This window comes from Acanthochromis polyacanthus, chromosome 9 (genome assembly GCF_021347895.1).
Source record: "Acanthochromis polyacanthus isolate Apoly-LR-REF ecotype Palm Island chromosome 9, KAUST_Apoly_ChrSc, whole genome shotgun sequence".
Taxonomy (NCBI): domain Eukaryota; kingdom Metazoa; phylum Chordata; class Actinopteri; family Pomacentridae; genus Acanthochromis; species Acanthochromis polyacanthus.
In genome coordinates this window covers 26,313,158-26,328,854 of record NC_067121.1, presented here as the reverse complement: position 1 = coordinate 26,328,854, position 15,697 = coordinate 26,313,158, and the positions used below count along the sequence as shown (strand labels likewise).

At 41.4% G+C, this 15,697-nt stretch overlaps 1 protein-coding gene across 1 annotated transcript; it reads right to left on the bottom strand.

Moving 5' to 3' along the window:
* Nucleotides 1-3,972: 3,972 nt before the first annotated feature.
* On the bottom strand, nt 3,973-14,036 carry LOC110963280 (zonadhesin-like). Its single transcript, XM_051953716.1, has 14 exons — nt 13,970-14,036; nt 13,698-13,835; nt 13,068-13,324; nt 12,313-12,397; nt 11,977-12,207; nt 11,705-11,842; nt 9,660-9,916; nt 9,395-9,479; nt 7,467-8,390; nt 6,881-7,089; nt 6,572-6,728; nt 6,149-6,492; nt 4,876-5,005; nt 3,973-4,757 (listed from the first exon to the last, which is right to left on the bottom strand). Exons 2-14 carry the CDS (start codon nt 13,783-13,785, stop codon nt 4,615-4,617), a joined length of 3,048 nt encoding a protein of 1,015 aa, XP_051809676.1. The 5' UTR covers nt 13,786-13,835; nt 13,970-14,036; the 3' UTR covers nt 3,973-4,614.
* Between the last annotated feature and the right edge of the window lie 1,661 nt (nt 14,037-15,697).

Sequence of the window (15,697 nt, the reverse complement as noted above, 5' to 3'; positions counted from 1 at the left end):
TAACACAGTAAACAGTAGCAATGAATATAAGTGTTGCTGTTGCAGCTTCGTCGTCAAATTGGGGGGTTTGTGAAACTTTTTGTGGGCATCTGATAGGGCTGTTAGAGTGGAAGAACATAGACATAGTTGCAGCTTGGATAAGTGACATAAATGTAGCTAATAATTAAAGGTTTGAGGTTGAAGTGTTTTCTGCTGCAGTGGACTAATGGAAACAAGGACTACAGTGTATGAGGTGATGTTGTGGATATTACCTCTTAGGCTGGTTGCCGGAGTTATCTGACCTGGAAAATTGTAAGAGAAAACGATTGGTAAATTCATTGGAATTCCGGAAAAACAACTTTCAAGGAGACACTTTGCTTGATTCAGGAAGGGAGATGGTAAGTGCCACAATTAACTATTTGGTACAGCAAAACCTTGTATTGATTTTGTCTTTGTGGTGTTTCCTGTAAGACGCGACCGATGATTTGGACTTGACCCACTCAATTACTTTTGCTACAGCTAAAAAATTGTGAGTTTCTAGGTGTAAAATACTAAACTCTCTCCACAGTATAGCATATATACATCGATCAAGCAACCCCCCCACCCCACCATGGTAACAACAGACCTTGATGCCAGTTTCCACCCTCAGCAGGACAGTGCACTCTGACACACTGCAAAAGCTGCTCAGGAGTGGCTTGGGGAACACAACAGAGCTACGCTGTTCACCTGGGTTCCACACTCCCCAGATCCAAATTATATAGAGCATCTGTGTGATGTGCCAAGATAAGCCTGATCTATGCAGGTCACACCCTGTAACCCACAGGACCCACTTCCACCATTCGGGTGCCACAGGACGTCCCTAGAGGTCCTGTGTCCATGCCCCAATAGGTCAGAGGAGTTTTAGCAACATAAAGTAGACCAACACAATATTAGGCAGGTGGTCATGATGTTATGCCTGATTGATGTATATGCAAAAGTTTGGATGTATTATTACATTTATAATCCAGTGGCGGGCCGTGCATTTCACACCTAAGCCTTCAGTAGTGCTCTGTCTGAATCAATCCACCCCCCAATAACTATTTTATGGCGATTAAAAACCTCTTCTTATGCAGAAATGCAGTATAAAGAGGCGTTGAATCACAGATGGATAACTCATGTAGCCACGATAAACGCTTTTACTGAAGAAAAAAACCCGGGTTGCGCAAGTCTCCTACTGCAGCTACAGCTGCCACACACATAAAAAAGCATCAATAATAACTTCATAAAATCGCAATATTATTTAGGAAAAAAGCAACATTTTACTCACCAGAAATTCTGATTATTTGTACACGAAATCCATCCTCCTTTTTTTCCTCAAAAAGAGTTCAATTACTCTGTCGTACAGATTATCCGTGTGCTTCAGTTCCATCAAGTAGTCCTTTTCTATCGCCATCAAAGCTAAAGCTGAAAGTCGAGCCTGCCCTGTTGTGTTTCTGGAATAAGTTTTAATTCCCACCTGGTTGACAAAACCGCTATAGATAGGTTTCACTGACGTCACACTTCCGGGTCAGTAAGTAGCTCAGCGCCATTTTGAGTGGCCAACTTTGTTGAGTCTGTGACTGGAGTTTATCTTTTAGCCTAATATTTGTTGGTTATGGCTGCCACTCAGCTGAAAAAGTATATCGACACACTTGATAGCACTTCAAAAGACCGATATCAGAGGAAGTTGGAGTTAATTGATGGAATCGATCCTTATCGAGTTGCACAGAAGGACTGGACAAGCACCCACAACGGCCTGCCTGAAGTGAAGTAATTTGAGTAAGTTTCAGCCGTTTGCGCTCATAATATGAGGAAGTAGCACTTCAGACAAAGATTTTTTTTGCTGAGATTTTGAACACAGATTGGTGTAGAATTCGTCGGAAAACAGCATTAATGCAGGTTGCCGATTTAACTAACAATGAACCTAATGATTTTTTTCTATTAATTAGCGTATCATTGGTCTATCTAAATTAAATTAAGTGGAATAAACAGTGGAGTCTGGCTATGATCACGCTAATGTGAGCTAACCTCCCAGTATGGTGTCCTATTGGGGTAACGTGAATCCTCGCTTTGAGAAGCAGCTATTTTGAAAAGATCTTTAGGTCAAAGCAAATAATAACGGTTGAAACACCTAATTTCCACAATTGTCTAAGTTATACATTTGTTATCTTTCATTCGGCATACATTAAAACTCCCGAAATGTATTTTTTTCAATAAAATAATCAAATTTGAGTAAGACTTTTGGTTGTTTGCGAGATTTCAATTGTGTTTTCAAAGCAATTCATGCACTAAAAGTTTATTTTACCACAATAAAGTGTATTTATGGAAGATGAATTGAATGATAGAATACAAAGTAAAAGTGAAAATGACAATTTCTTAATAATACGGGTTAAAAAACAGATACTAATTGCCAAGTGTGGTGCCTCAGCTGGCTGAGTTTCCTTGTCTGTTCACCCTTGGCTCCATTTAACTGGGCCTTCTGCCCTGTTGTGGCAGCCGTGGACACAACAGGCGTGAACCATTCTTGTCCCCAGTCACACTGCAAACTATATTTATCTTGCTCAATACTTATCTTGCTCACTGACTCCTGACCACAACAATTTCAACACTCTCCACACAATATGGCGGACACGGAAGTGTGACGTCATGTGAAACCTATCTATTACATCGACAGAACTAGATTTCTGTTCACGCCGCTCGCTACAGACGCAGTTCGCTAGCTCTGGCAAGTAAACTCTGATGATCCAATCAAAGGGTGCAAATACGTTGACGTCACCGTATGCTTGCTAGAGGGCCTTGGTGTCGCCAACTCAAAATCTCACTGGTTGAAGCAACAGTTAAATCGACAGTTATTTTCTGCGGGAGGGCCCGCAGAACTGATTCTGAAGGCCTCCAGGCAGATTTATTTGACTTTGACCCTGCCTAGCAACAAATAATGGATGAAATGTGATTGGCTAAATGCTTTTATATGAAAATACATGTCTGGAAGCAGCACAACCAGAGGAAAAGCTATGAAGGGAAGCGGACAGACTATTTGGAATTATTTAACAAGTATTTATGGACAAAATATAATAAACATCAGTCTGTGATTCAGATATTTTTTAGGCCAGCAGAGAAGGCCTTGCAGGCCCTGACGGCCCACCACTGTTATAATCATATAGAAAATAACAACTTGCCATTATTTTTGTTTATAAAATGTTGTTTTGAGCGCCTATTATGAGTAATTTTTCCACTGAGGTCTATTAATTCGAATACCATTAGCGCTGTTGACCTCTCACCAACATATAATATAGTAGATGCTGTTAACTTGCTTATGAATTATAAATTGAAAACACAACTCAACCTAGGAGGTGTCTGTAGTTTAATTGGAGCTAGAACTCCATTTGTTTGGACAGAATAATAAACTTAAATATTTTTAGATTAATCCCCTTAAATGACTCATATTTGAGATTCAGCTTTAAAAACAAGTCTGTAGAAAATAAATCTTGCTAGTTAAGTAACTGCTGAACTTGCTTGTTGTAATTTTCTGTCCTAAATTATCTACTCTTTAAATACTTATTTTAAGATATTATGAGATAATTATTCCACTATGTCAGTAAGTTGTTCAATATTAAATATGATAATCTTTTACTCACCATCGCAGGGAAGTAGCAACCCTAACAGCAGAAAGAGGCAAAGTGCAAACCAATCCATGCTTCTGTGTGGCAGCCGAGCGTAGCTGACACTTTTTATACATGCACTTGCACACACACATGCATATGAGTCATCTCTAGACAAGAATCATCCTGTTGTCGGCCAGAAAAAACAATTGCCTTGTCTTCACATATTATATTACGGAAGTTCAGTAATGTTTTTTTTTTTTTCATTAGGCCAATGGCTGGTTAGTGGTGCATTAGACCTTAAAAATGTAGATAGACATGTCAGGAATGCTGTTGTAGCGACACTTGAGACTAAAGAGACAAAACACAAGGCGACTCCAATGTAACCACAGTTCCTGTTTATTAGAACAGTGAGGATTCAACAGAAAATCTACCAACAAGCTGGTAGTCCAGTACACATTATGACAAAGTGCAAGCAGTAATTATTTACAATTCATTTTAATTGGTTTCTAGCAGTATCACATAATGATAAGTAATCCATATGCAGTCGTGCGTTTGCATTATTTAGACACTTTATGTTGTATGACTACTTGCAGTGTAGACATTACTCTGTAGGCCTGCAGTGTTTGCTGCAGTAATAGGTTGTCACTGAGTACAAAGATTTCTTTTAAAAAAATTGCCAAGATTTTAAAGACGTGAGTAACTTTTTCAAAACGGACATGAAAGCTTTGAAGAGCCAGAAAAAAGTGCATACACTTGGGAAATCTACTAGAACATTGTTTGTGTTGTGTGTGGCAGCATAAGGTTGTCCATGTTTAAGAATGCTTCACAGCTCTAATTTGTGAGAGTGTGTTGTGTAAGGAAAAAAACTAAATAAGTATAAATCCAGCCTGTTATTATTTAATACAGTGATAATTATGAGTGTGGAGTTTTATGTAAACTGACACCGCAATGAATCAACTAATAGACAAAACATTCACAGGCTGTCTTTAAAGCCCACGTCTCTTCCATGTGATGTTCACACTCTCCAGCTCTCTCCAAACTCCTGAGTGCTTGAGGCCCTGGTACCATCTGGCTTTACCTTATCATTCCTCCTGTTTCCATCAAAGTTTCCACACAGGCCTCCCACCTTCCTTTTATAAAGGCGGGGTAGAATGATCTCTGCAAGGAAAACATTAACAGTGTCAATTCGTTCATTGTACAAACAGTCTCGTTTAATCCTACAAGCTTCAGAATTCCCGCTAATTCTATTTTGTATATTGAGGTTAAGATTAGCTACCTGCTGAGCTCTGTCCGTCAAACGCCACCGACAGGCCAAAGTCAGTCTTCAGGTAGATGTGAGAGGAATGTTCCCAGATGATTAGACCATCAGTCGATGAGAAGGGAGGATTAGTTCTCCTTCCATCAACCTGAAGGAGGACAAAGAGGATCTGTCAGTGCAAAACAATACTTGCCCAGTAGGTTTTTTGGTAGTGTTATGTTAGTTGTGTGCAGGGATTTGCCAATCATACTTGGATCAATGCATGGTAGTGTGGGTTCAGTACTGACACACTGAAATGTCTCATCAATTATTTGATAGATTGCACTGAAATTCAGCACAGATATTTATTTATGTAGGATTAGTCCTATAATGACTGTGGTGAATGGTGACATTTTGTGGAGGTAGGTGTTTTCACTAAGTCAATGAATATTTCAACATCTATATGGTAGTTTGGTACAAAACTTTGCACAAACATTTTTGTTGCTCAGAGCATGTAGCCTACTGACATTGCGTTAGGAACAAATAACTACAAATTACTGACATTCTGGTCTGTCCTTAGCGCATACTAGCACAGTGACATGCAATACTAAGGCCATAAACAAAGTAAACATTAGACTTTCTCAACATCACTGACTGTTTGTTGAAACATTTTGGTTAAAGTTTTCCTATGTGTGGATACAACTTCGCAGAGCTGCCAGCATGACTGTTCAGATATGATATTCTAGTGCAATGCACGTTTCATTTTAAATCTCCTAAAAGAAACCACCCTGGACATACCCATCTTTTTTCAGGGTTTGGATTTGAACTTTGTTGAAAACAATAATAATTATGAATACATGGAAAATATACGATACCAGTTTTAACATGATCACTGCTTAAATGTGGTCAAGACTGAGTACCGATGTTCTTTGCTGAATGTAGTATACTAGTTGGTCTTCACATACCTCAGAACCAAATGCAACAACTCTTGGATGAATGTATAATACTAATATTGCAGTTTTTTTTTTTTAAACAAACTCCATCTCTCTTTTTCTCCTTTTCTCATATGTATAACTATAAAATGCCAACAGGGAAATAACGCATTACAGAGCATAATTTATCGCATATCGCTACATCTGCCTCTCTGCTGTCGTAAGATCTTACAGAGAAAATTGAAACTACTGCTGGTTATTTCCCTAAGTGCCTCTATACATGTCTGTGGGGACGAGGAGATATGATATTGCGTCACGGTGCCACAGTGAAATAACATGGAGGCAGACAGTGGGCTTTTAAAAATGCCCCTGATACGTACTCTTAGCTTCCGTCTGTTCTTGAACTCCACAGTGTAATTATACACTCGGATCTTAAGCCCTTGTAATCTGTGGCGGTCATCCTGCTCTTCGCTGTCTTCATCTTCATCTTCATCATCTTCTTCGCTGACTCTGCGATTGTCGTCTTCTTCACTGCTACTATCATCATCATCATCATCATCATCTACGATATGCTCATTGATACCCTCGATGTAGACATCAGGAAGATTATTTGGCAAGTTGCTGGTCCTGACCAGCACATACGAGTGTTCACCCTCAAAGTTATGCTTCATTTTATCAAATGTTCTGTACTCAGGGTCTCCGTTGATAGTGCACTCTCCGAAGCCTGTGGAGCAATTAAAAACAAGTAATTAAGATAATATAATTTGGGTATGTCAGAGAGCTTATTATGGTATTTACAGCACCTGTAGACTGGCAGTAATATTCGCCCTTCTCATTCTGAAGGCAGACAGCATTTCCACCACAGTCATCTGCGTCATCACAGTCAATCTTCCCCACGCCATCATCCTCCTCACATTCACATTTCTGACTGCAATGATTGGTGTACCACACTTCGTTGAACTGACAAGAAAGAGAGAGTCAGCAAACTCCTCGCACCAATGTCTTTAGTAATGTGCTCCACTTTTTCGCAATAATGATAAGGCATTGAGAAAGTTGTTCATAGTATTTCCAAATTTTGACTTGATAAAGGCTTAGTCTGAACTGTCACTCACTTGGTATTTGGTGCCATCCCTATCCACACAACCACACTGTTGCACGGGCACACAAGCCCTCTTTTTCTGCACAAAGCCATCGTTACACACACATCCTGCCATGCAACTGACGTTGTCACTGCAGTGTGGTGGACCATTCAGGTCTGTACAGGTTGGACTGCATGCAGGGATGCAAGTGGTGTAATGACTGTTTGCTGGACATGAAGGTGCTAGAGAGACACAGAACAATATACTTAGAGAAAGTATATACACTTTGTTGGGAATAGACAGATTATTGGCCTGGGTGATTATTGTGCCCAATATTTAGCATTTTGATGAAGAAGCCTAGTCATAAATGACAGGTTCTAAGTTATCACATGCTGTTGAAGTATTTAATTCAACATATACTGGCTCCAAATATTGGTTATCGGCCTTTCTTGAGCACAGAGTATCAAATCGGTTGATCCATACGCTGCATCATAAAATTAATGCTGTAAATATTGGCCACTGTTCTTTTCTATTTGTTTCACATGCCACATATAAAGTAATTGTTCTGGGAAATTCCAGTTTTCTTTTTCAAGTAGGGAAATGCAAAGTTTTAACTTACTTGGTACATGAGTGGTTGTTGGTTGTGGTCTGGCTGTTGTTTCTTGCTCTGGTGGAACTGTGCTTGGTGGTTGTGGTTTAGCTGTTGTTTCTGGTTTTGGTGGAACTGTGCTTGGTGGTTGTGGTCTAGCTGTTGTTTCTGGTTTTGGTGGATATGTGATTGGTGGTTGTGGTCTAGCTGTTGTCTCAGGCTTTGGCGGATATGTGCTTGGTGGTTGTGGTCTGGGTGTTGTTTCTGGCTCTGATGGTACTGTGGATGGTGGTTGTGGTCTAGCTGTTTCTGGCTCTGATGGTACTGTGGATGGTGGTTGTGGTCTGGCTGTTGTCTCAGGCTTTGGTGGATATGTGCTTGGTGGTTGTGGTCTGGGTGTTGTTTCTGGCTCTGATGGTACTGTGGATGGTGATTGTGGTCTAGCTGTTTCTGGCTCTGATGGTACTGTGGATGGTGGTTGTGGTCTGGCTGTTGTCTCAGGCTTTGGTGGATATGTGCTTGGTGGTTTCGGTCTGGCTGTTGTTTCAGGCTTTACTGGTACTGTGGATGGTGGTTGTGGTCTGGCTGTTGTCTCAGGCTTTGGTGGATATGTGCTTGCTGGTTTTGGTCTGACTGTTGTTTCAGGCTTTACTGGTACTGTGGATGGTGGTTGTGGTCTAGCTGTTGTTTCAGGCTTTGGTGAAACTGTGGATGGTGGTTGTGGTCTAGCTGTTGTTTCTGGTTCTGGTAGCACTGTGCTTGGTGGTTGTGGTCTAGCTGTTGTTTCAGGCTTTGGTGAAACTGTGGATGGTGGTTGTGGTCTAGCTGTTGTTTCTGGTTCTGGTAGCACTGTGCTTGGTGGTTGTGGTCTGGCTGTTGTTCCAGGCTCTGGTAGCACTGTGCTTGATGGTTGTGGTCTAGCTGTGGCAGCAGGAGTTGTTGGATTAGCCAGATCTGGAACAACATTTTACAGTCAAGTCTTACATTATCTCACATTGATTATCAAATATGCTGTCCTTGGATTAAAGCTCGTGTCCGGAGTTTGAATCGCAGCGTCTCCCAAAACACTGTTGGTCCCACCCTCCCTCTGATTTCGCCCCTTTATTTGTGCACGCGCGCAGTACCTGAGAGGAGTGCCCGGAGTGCTGCAGCATCTTGCCTGTTTTGCTGTTTTCCACTCTTCTACATTTAGTACATTTAGTAAATAATAAAGGAATTACGTTAGAATTCTGTATTGAGTCTAACTTGTCCTAATACCAAAATAACATGAATCTGCTAGGACGAACAAGTAAAGTTTCAATATGTGATTACACTCGTGTATCCCTCTCGATGACGTTGTTTATCAAACTTTGTGCATTTACGCGTGTATATGTGTTACATTGTTTATTTATTTCTATCTAGAGTTCAGAATTGCATGACTCCTCTGACGAAGAGTATGTCCCAGACGCCCCAACATCTTCCTCCAGAGGTCGGGCATCTAAACGAAGCCGTCAGGCAGACTATGGAGGCCGTGGTAGGGGAGCGACCCGAGCACCCCGAGCCAAAAAACGTCCTGCAGTCTCTTGGCCTGACAAGCCGTGGGATTGATAACTTTTCTGGAAGTTGCTGATCCCTGATGCTCTCTCCTCCACAAGCAAAACAAATGTGCGCGCGGTTGCGTAGCTCGCGCACCTCTGCATGGGCTTGCTTGCTGTGCGCGTAACCGTTGATTGACAGCATGACAAAGTGGAAGCTCGAACTTGATTGGCTAGCTGCCGACCGGCGCTTTTTGGAATAACATGGGGGTCTATGAGAGGAAGGCGGAGCTCATGAATAAATTTTCATATCGCGTCATACTAACATTATATTATAGTATCGAACTAGACTAACACATTGAAGCTTTGTTAAACTGATACATAAATTGAAAACAAACGGAAACTCCGGACACGAGCTTTAAGCAGATTGTCAGACAGGATTACCTGCACAGTGTCCACGGTGAAGTGAGACATCATCTATGGCCACATCTGACTGATCATTAGAACCCCTACGCCCTTCAAAAATGATCTGAAATCAAATGCATGACTTAATATTAGACAGCACGATACCTGTTTCAGTCTCCAGATTCATTGGGACACATAGGTACATGGTACACATATTGATTATTGGAGGCAATGCACTGTTAATATTTTGCTCTGGAAATTCTGACATTAGACAGGTCAGGGAAATAAACATATTTTTGCTCACCTGGAATGTTCCAATTGTTGCCAAGTCAACCTGAGCCAGGTGCCACATATTTCCTTGATGATTTCTTTTCCGCCAGACAGCAGTGGCCAGTCTGTTCTGGATGAGGTAAACATGGAGGCCCATTGTATCCGCTGAGCCATACATATGGTACCAGAACTGCAGACACTGAGGACCAGAGTCAGAACACTCAGAGCTGATGAGACGAGCCGTGTCTCCATATGTTGCACTGTTGGCTTCAATGTAAAGATAGTGGCCACCTGAGTAAGGGAATAAGTGAGATCAGACAGAGATGATATGAAATGTTCTAAGATAATGTTCACTTTCTCTTTTAAATAGTCAAATTCAATTACAGCCAGTTGCAGCTGAAAGTGGTTATTAACTGTTAACATACAAATATATTTAAATGCAAAAGCCCTCCATCTACCTGCCTCCAAAACATTAAAAGAGTTAGCTCTACTAGATGACACAAGAAAATATCATCATGTGGGACGTTTAGTTATTGGTATGAAAGTGACAGCTCTGAAACTAGAAAAAATTGTAGTTATGTTTTTTCCTTAAAGTTTAAACACTATGTACAGCTATGGTATATCAATTTCATTTGGATTGTGTCAGAAGGCTGATTACCTCCTGTGGTGTGATCTGAAGAAGGCCCAGTTCTTATAGTGGGAGTGGAGCCACTATGCCATGTCCAGTCAAAAGCATCAGTGAGCATCTGACTCCACTGACACAAGCCTCTTTCAAAATTACAGTGGAGTTGACATTCTGGGAAGAAAAATCGGAAATTTCACGAGATCAGGGACACAATGATTTTGGAATTCAAACAGTGGATGTGTAATCCATTAACTTCTAAAGTATGAAGAATGTATATAAGTACTGGGTGTATATACCTGGGTGTAGGGGAGGCCTGGTTTCTGGAGCTTCAGTAACAATGTCATTTATGGTTACATCTGTAATACGCCCCACTGTGGGAGTTATAGTGACATTGACTGCAGGAGGATGAGCTGTTACATTGACCAGAGGTGGCTGAGGAGCTGCAGTGGTTGACTCGGGGACACTTGGAGGAGCTGTGGTATTTAGATCAGGTTTGGTAGGTTGTGTTGTAACAAGACCATCCAGATCTGCAACAGTGTAACAACGTGCCTCAGTTTTGGGCATAAAAGCTTGGAATTACAAACCAAGTTCCAGACCTTTTACGTGTTTTCTTCTTGTATGTGATTCTTACCTGAGCAACGACCATGATGAAGCTTTACGTCATCTATGGCCACATCTGACTGATCGTTGGATCCTCTGCGCCCCTCAAAGATGATCTGAATGATGGTGTGGAAATTTGTTCATAAGTTTGCAAAACACAATCATTTTTCATGACTGAACAGAAATCAGTCCACGTTCTGAGGACATGGTTTGAGATGAGTCACCTGAAAAGCCCCAGTTATGTCAATGTCCACCTGAGCCAGGTGCCACATATTTCCTTGATCATTCCTTTTCCGCCAGACAGCAGTGGCCAGTCTGTTCTGGATGAGGTAAACATGGAGGCCCATTGTATCCGCTGAGCCATACATATGGTACCAGAACTGCAGACACTGAGGACCAGAGTCGGAACACTCAGAGCTGATGAGACGAGCCGTGTCTCCATATGTTGCACTGTTGGCTTCAATGTAAAGATAGTGGCCACCTGGACAAGGACATCAGTCAGATCAGTTAACAACAGAATCTACAAAGTGTTCAAGGTTAATTCCCTAAATTCTCTTTAAATTCCACAAATTCAAATCATCTCCAATTACATTTAAATTCGGTTGTTGAGTGCTGAATTGCAAATGTCATTTAGATGCTGATAGGCTCCATCAATCTAAAAAAATGTAGAGCTAGCTCTACTGGATGATAAAAGAGAAATATCATAATGTGGGAAGTTTAGTCTAGTTATTGGTATGAAAGTGATAATTATGAAATTTGAAAGAAATGCAGTTATATTTTTTCCTTCAAGTTTAAACGCTATATACAGCTGCGGTATACCAATTTCACTTGTCTTGTGTCAGAAGGCTGATTACCTCCTGTGGTGTGATCTGAAGAAGGCCCAGTTCTTATAGTGGGAGTGGAGCCACTATGCCATGTCCAGTCAAAAGCATCAGTGAGCATCTGACTCCACTGACACAAGCCTCTTTCAAAATTACAGTGGAGTTGACATTCTGGAAAGGAAAATCAGAAATATCATGAGATCAGGGACACAGTGATTTTGGAATTGAAACAGTGGATGTGTAATCCATCAACTTTATAACTATGAAGAAGGTATGCAAGTACTGCTGTGGAATTATTACTATACCTGGGTGTAGGGGAGGCCTGGTTTCTGGAGCTTCAGTAACAGTGTTATTACTGATTACATCTGTAATTTGTTTCACTGTGGGAGTTATAGTGACACTGACTGCAGGAGGATGAGCTGTTTCATTGACCAGAGGTGGCTGAGGAGCTGCAGTGGTTGACTCAGGGACACTTGGGGGAGCTGTGGTATTTAGATCAGGTTTGGTAGGTTGTGTTGTAACAAGACCATCCAGATCTGCAACAGTGTAACAACGTGCCTCAGTTTTGGGCATAAAAGCTTGGAATTACAAACCAAGTTCCAGACCTTTTACAGTGTTTTCTTCTTGTATGTGATTCTTACCTGAGCAACGACCACGATAAAGCTTTATATCATCTATGGCCACATCTGACTGATCGTTGGATCCTCTGCGCCCCTCAAAGATGATCTGAATGATGGTGTGGAAATTTGTTCATAAGTTTGCAAAACACAATCATTTTTCTAACCTGGCAATAGCCAGATTAATAATTGTGTAGCACTTGATAGTACTCCACAATATCAATCTGGGACCGCTCCATGTAAATCCGTTCGGAGGAAAGAGGCAGGGATTGGACAATGCAACAGTATGTCCCGCCTCTGACAGGTTTGTTTTTAGCCAATCGCGGGATCTTCACAACGAGCGGAGCCAATTGGTAGATTAAACTCTTACCAAAACCCGTAGGTAAAAAAGCACAAACATCTTTACCATCCAGAAATGCGCAAAGCGCCTCTCGTTGTTCTTCCTTCAAAGAAGCAATAGGAGATTCAGCTAAAACTGACTTAATAGCAGCATCTACACGATCGTTGTCCTCCGTTGCATGTTTGTTTTGATCTACTGGCGCTTGGTATCGTCGTCACACCCGGATATCCCGCCCCACACACGAATACTGCTGCGTGATTGGCCCGTGCCAACTTGGCACTGTACGAACAGTGAATGCGGGAGCGGAGCAAGATGGTTTCTTGAGAGATTTGTGAACTCACAAATATCGCGAGAAATCAACTTGCTGGCAAGGTTATAATTTTTCATGACTTAACAGAAATCAGTCCACGTTCTGAGGACATGGTTTGAGATGAATCACCTGAAAAGTCCCAGTTGTGTCAATGTCCACCTGAGCCAGGTGCCACATATTTCCTTGATCATTCCTTTTCCGCCAGACAGCAGTGGCCAGTCTGTTCTGGAAGAGGTAAACATGGAGGCCCATTGTATCCGCTGAGCCATACATATGGTACCAGAACTGCAGACACTGAGGACCAGAGTCAGAACACTCAGAGCTGATGAGACGAGCCGTGTCTCCATATGTTGCACTGTTGGCTTCAATGTAAAGATAGTGGCCACCTGGACAAGGACATCAGTCAGATCAGTTAACAACAGAATCTACAAAGTGTTTAAGGTTAATTCCCTAAATTTTCTTTAAATTCCACAAATTCAAATCATGTCCAATTACATCTGAAATTGGTTGTTGAGTGCTGAAATGCAAATGTCATTTAGATGCTGATAGGCTCCATCAATCTAAAAAAATGTAGAGTTGGCTCTACTGGATGATGAAAGAGAAATATCATAACGTGAGAAGTTTAGTCTAGTTATTGGTATAAAAGTGACAGTTATGAAATTCGAAAGAAATGCAGTTATATTTTTTCCTTCAAGTTTAAACGCTATATACAGCTGCAGTATACCAATTTCACTTGTCTTGTGTCAGAAGGCTGATTACCTCCTGTGGTGTGATCTGAAGAAGGCCCAGTTCTTATAGTGGGAGTGGAGCCACTATGCCATGTCCAGTCAAAAGCATCAGTGAGCATCTGACTCCACTGACACAAGCCTCTTTCAAAATTACAGTGGAGTTGACATTCTGGAAAGGAAAATCAGAAATATCATGAGATCAGGGACACAGTGATTTTGGAATTGAAACAGTGGATGTGTAATCCATCAACTTTATAACTATGAAGAAGGTATGCAAGTACTGCTGTGGAATTATTACTATACCTGGGTGTAGGGGAGGCCTGGTTTCTGGAGCTTCAGTAACAGTGTTATTACTGATTACATCTGTAATTTGTTTCACTGTGGGAGTTACAGTGACACTGACTGCAGGAGGATGAGCTGTTACATTGACCAGAGGTGGCTGAGGAGCTGCAGTGGTTGACTCAGGGACACTTGGAGGAGCTGTGGTATTTAGATCAGGTTTGGTAGGTTGTGTTGTAACAAGACCATTCAGATCTGCAACAGTGTAACAACGTGCCTCAGTTTTGGGCATAAAAGCTTGGAATTACAAACCAAGTTCCAGCCCTTTTACAGTGTTTTCTTCTTGTATGTGATTCTTACCTGAGCAACGACCATGATGAAGCTTTATATCATCTATGGCCACATCTGACTGATCGTTGGATCCTCTGCGCCCTCAAAGATGATCTAAATGATGGTATGGAAATTTGTTCATAAGTTTGCAAAACACAATCATTTTTCATGACTTAACAGAAATCAGTCCACGTTCTGAGGACATGGTTTGAGATTAGTCACCTGAAAAGTCCCAGTTGTGTCAATGTCCACCTGAGCCAGGTGCCACATATTTCCTTGATCATTCCTTTTCCGCCAGACAGCAGTGGCCAGTCTGTTCTGGAAGAGGTAAACATGGAGGCCCATTGTATCCGCTGAGCCATACATATGGTACCAGAACTGCAGACACTGAGGACCAGAGTCAGAACACTCAGAGCTGATGAGACGAGCCGTGTCTCCATATGTTGCACTGTTGGCTTCAATGTAAAGATAGTGGCCACCTGGACAAGGACATCAGTCAGATCAGTTAACAACAGAATCTACAAAGTGTTTAAGGTTAATTCCCTAAATTTTCTTTAAATTCCCAAAATTCAAATCATGTCCAATTACATCTGAAAGTGGTTGTTGAGTGCTGAAATGCAAATGTCATTTAGATGCTGATAGGCTCCATCAATCTAAAAAATGTAGAGCTAGCTCTTCTGGATGATAAAAGAGAAATATCATAATGTGGGAAGTTTAGTCTAGTTATTGGTATGAAAGTGACAGTTATGAAATTCGAAAGAAATGCAGTTATATTTTTTCCTTCAAGTTTAAACGCTATATACAGCTGCGGTATGCCAATTTCACTTGTCTTGTGTCAGAAGGCTGATTACCTCCTGTGGTGTGATCTGAAGAAGGCCCAGTTCTTATAGTGGGAGTGGAGCCACTATGCCATGTCCAGTCAAAAGCATCAGTGAGCATCTGACTCCACTGACACAAGCCTCTTTCAAAATTACAGTGGAGTTGACATTCTGGGAAGAAAAATCAAAAATTTCACGAGATCAGGGACACAGTGATTTTGGAATTGAAATGGTGGATGTGTAAACCATCAACTTTTTAAGTATGAAGAAGGCGTACAAGTGCTGCTGTGAAATTATTACAATACCTGAATGTAGACGTGTCCTGTTATCTGGAGCTTCAGTAACAGTGTCATTAACGGTTACATCTGTAATTCGCCCCACTGTGGGAGTTATAGTGACACTGACTGCAGGAGGATGAGCTGTTTCATTGACCAGAGGTGGCTGAGGAGCTGCAGTGGTTGACTCAGGGACACTTGTGGGAGCTGTGGTATTTAGATCAGGTTTGGCAGGTTGTGTTGTAACGAGACCATTAAGATCTGCAACAGTGCAACAACGTGCCTCAGTTTTGGGCATAAAAGCTTGGAATTACAAACCAAGTTCCAGC

Bases quoted from the DNA above. Each gene is read 5' to 3' on its own strand.
- LOC110963280 (XM_051953716.1), bottom strand. From the start codon at position 13,785: ATGCTCACTGATGCTTTTGACTGGACATGGCATAGTGGCTCCACTCCC. The intron at 12,398-13,067 runs GTGATTCATCTC...ACCATCATTCAG, and splicing joins ACACAACTGGGACTTTTCAG to ATCATCTTTGAGGGGCGCAG. The intron at 6,729-6,880 runs GTGAGTGACAGT...CTTTCTTGTCAG, and splicing joins GGGATGGCACCAAATACCAA to TTCAACGAAGTGTGGTACAC.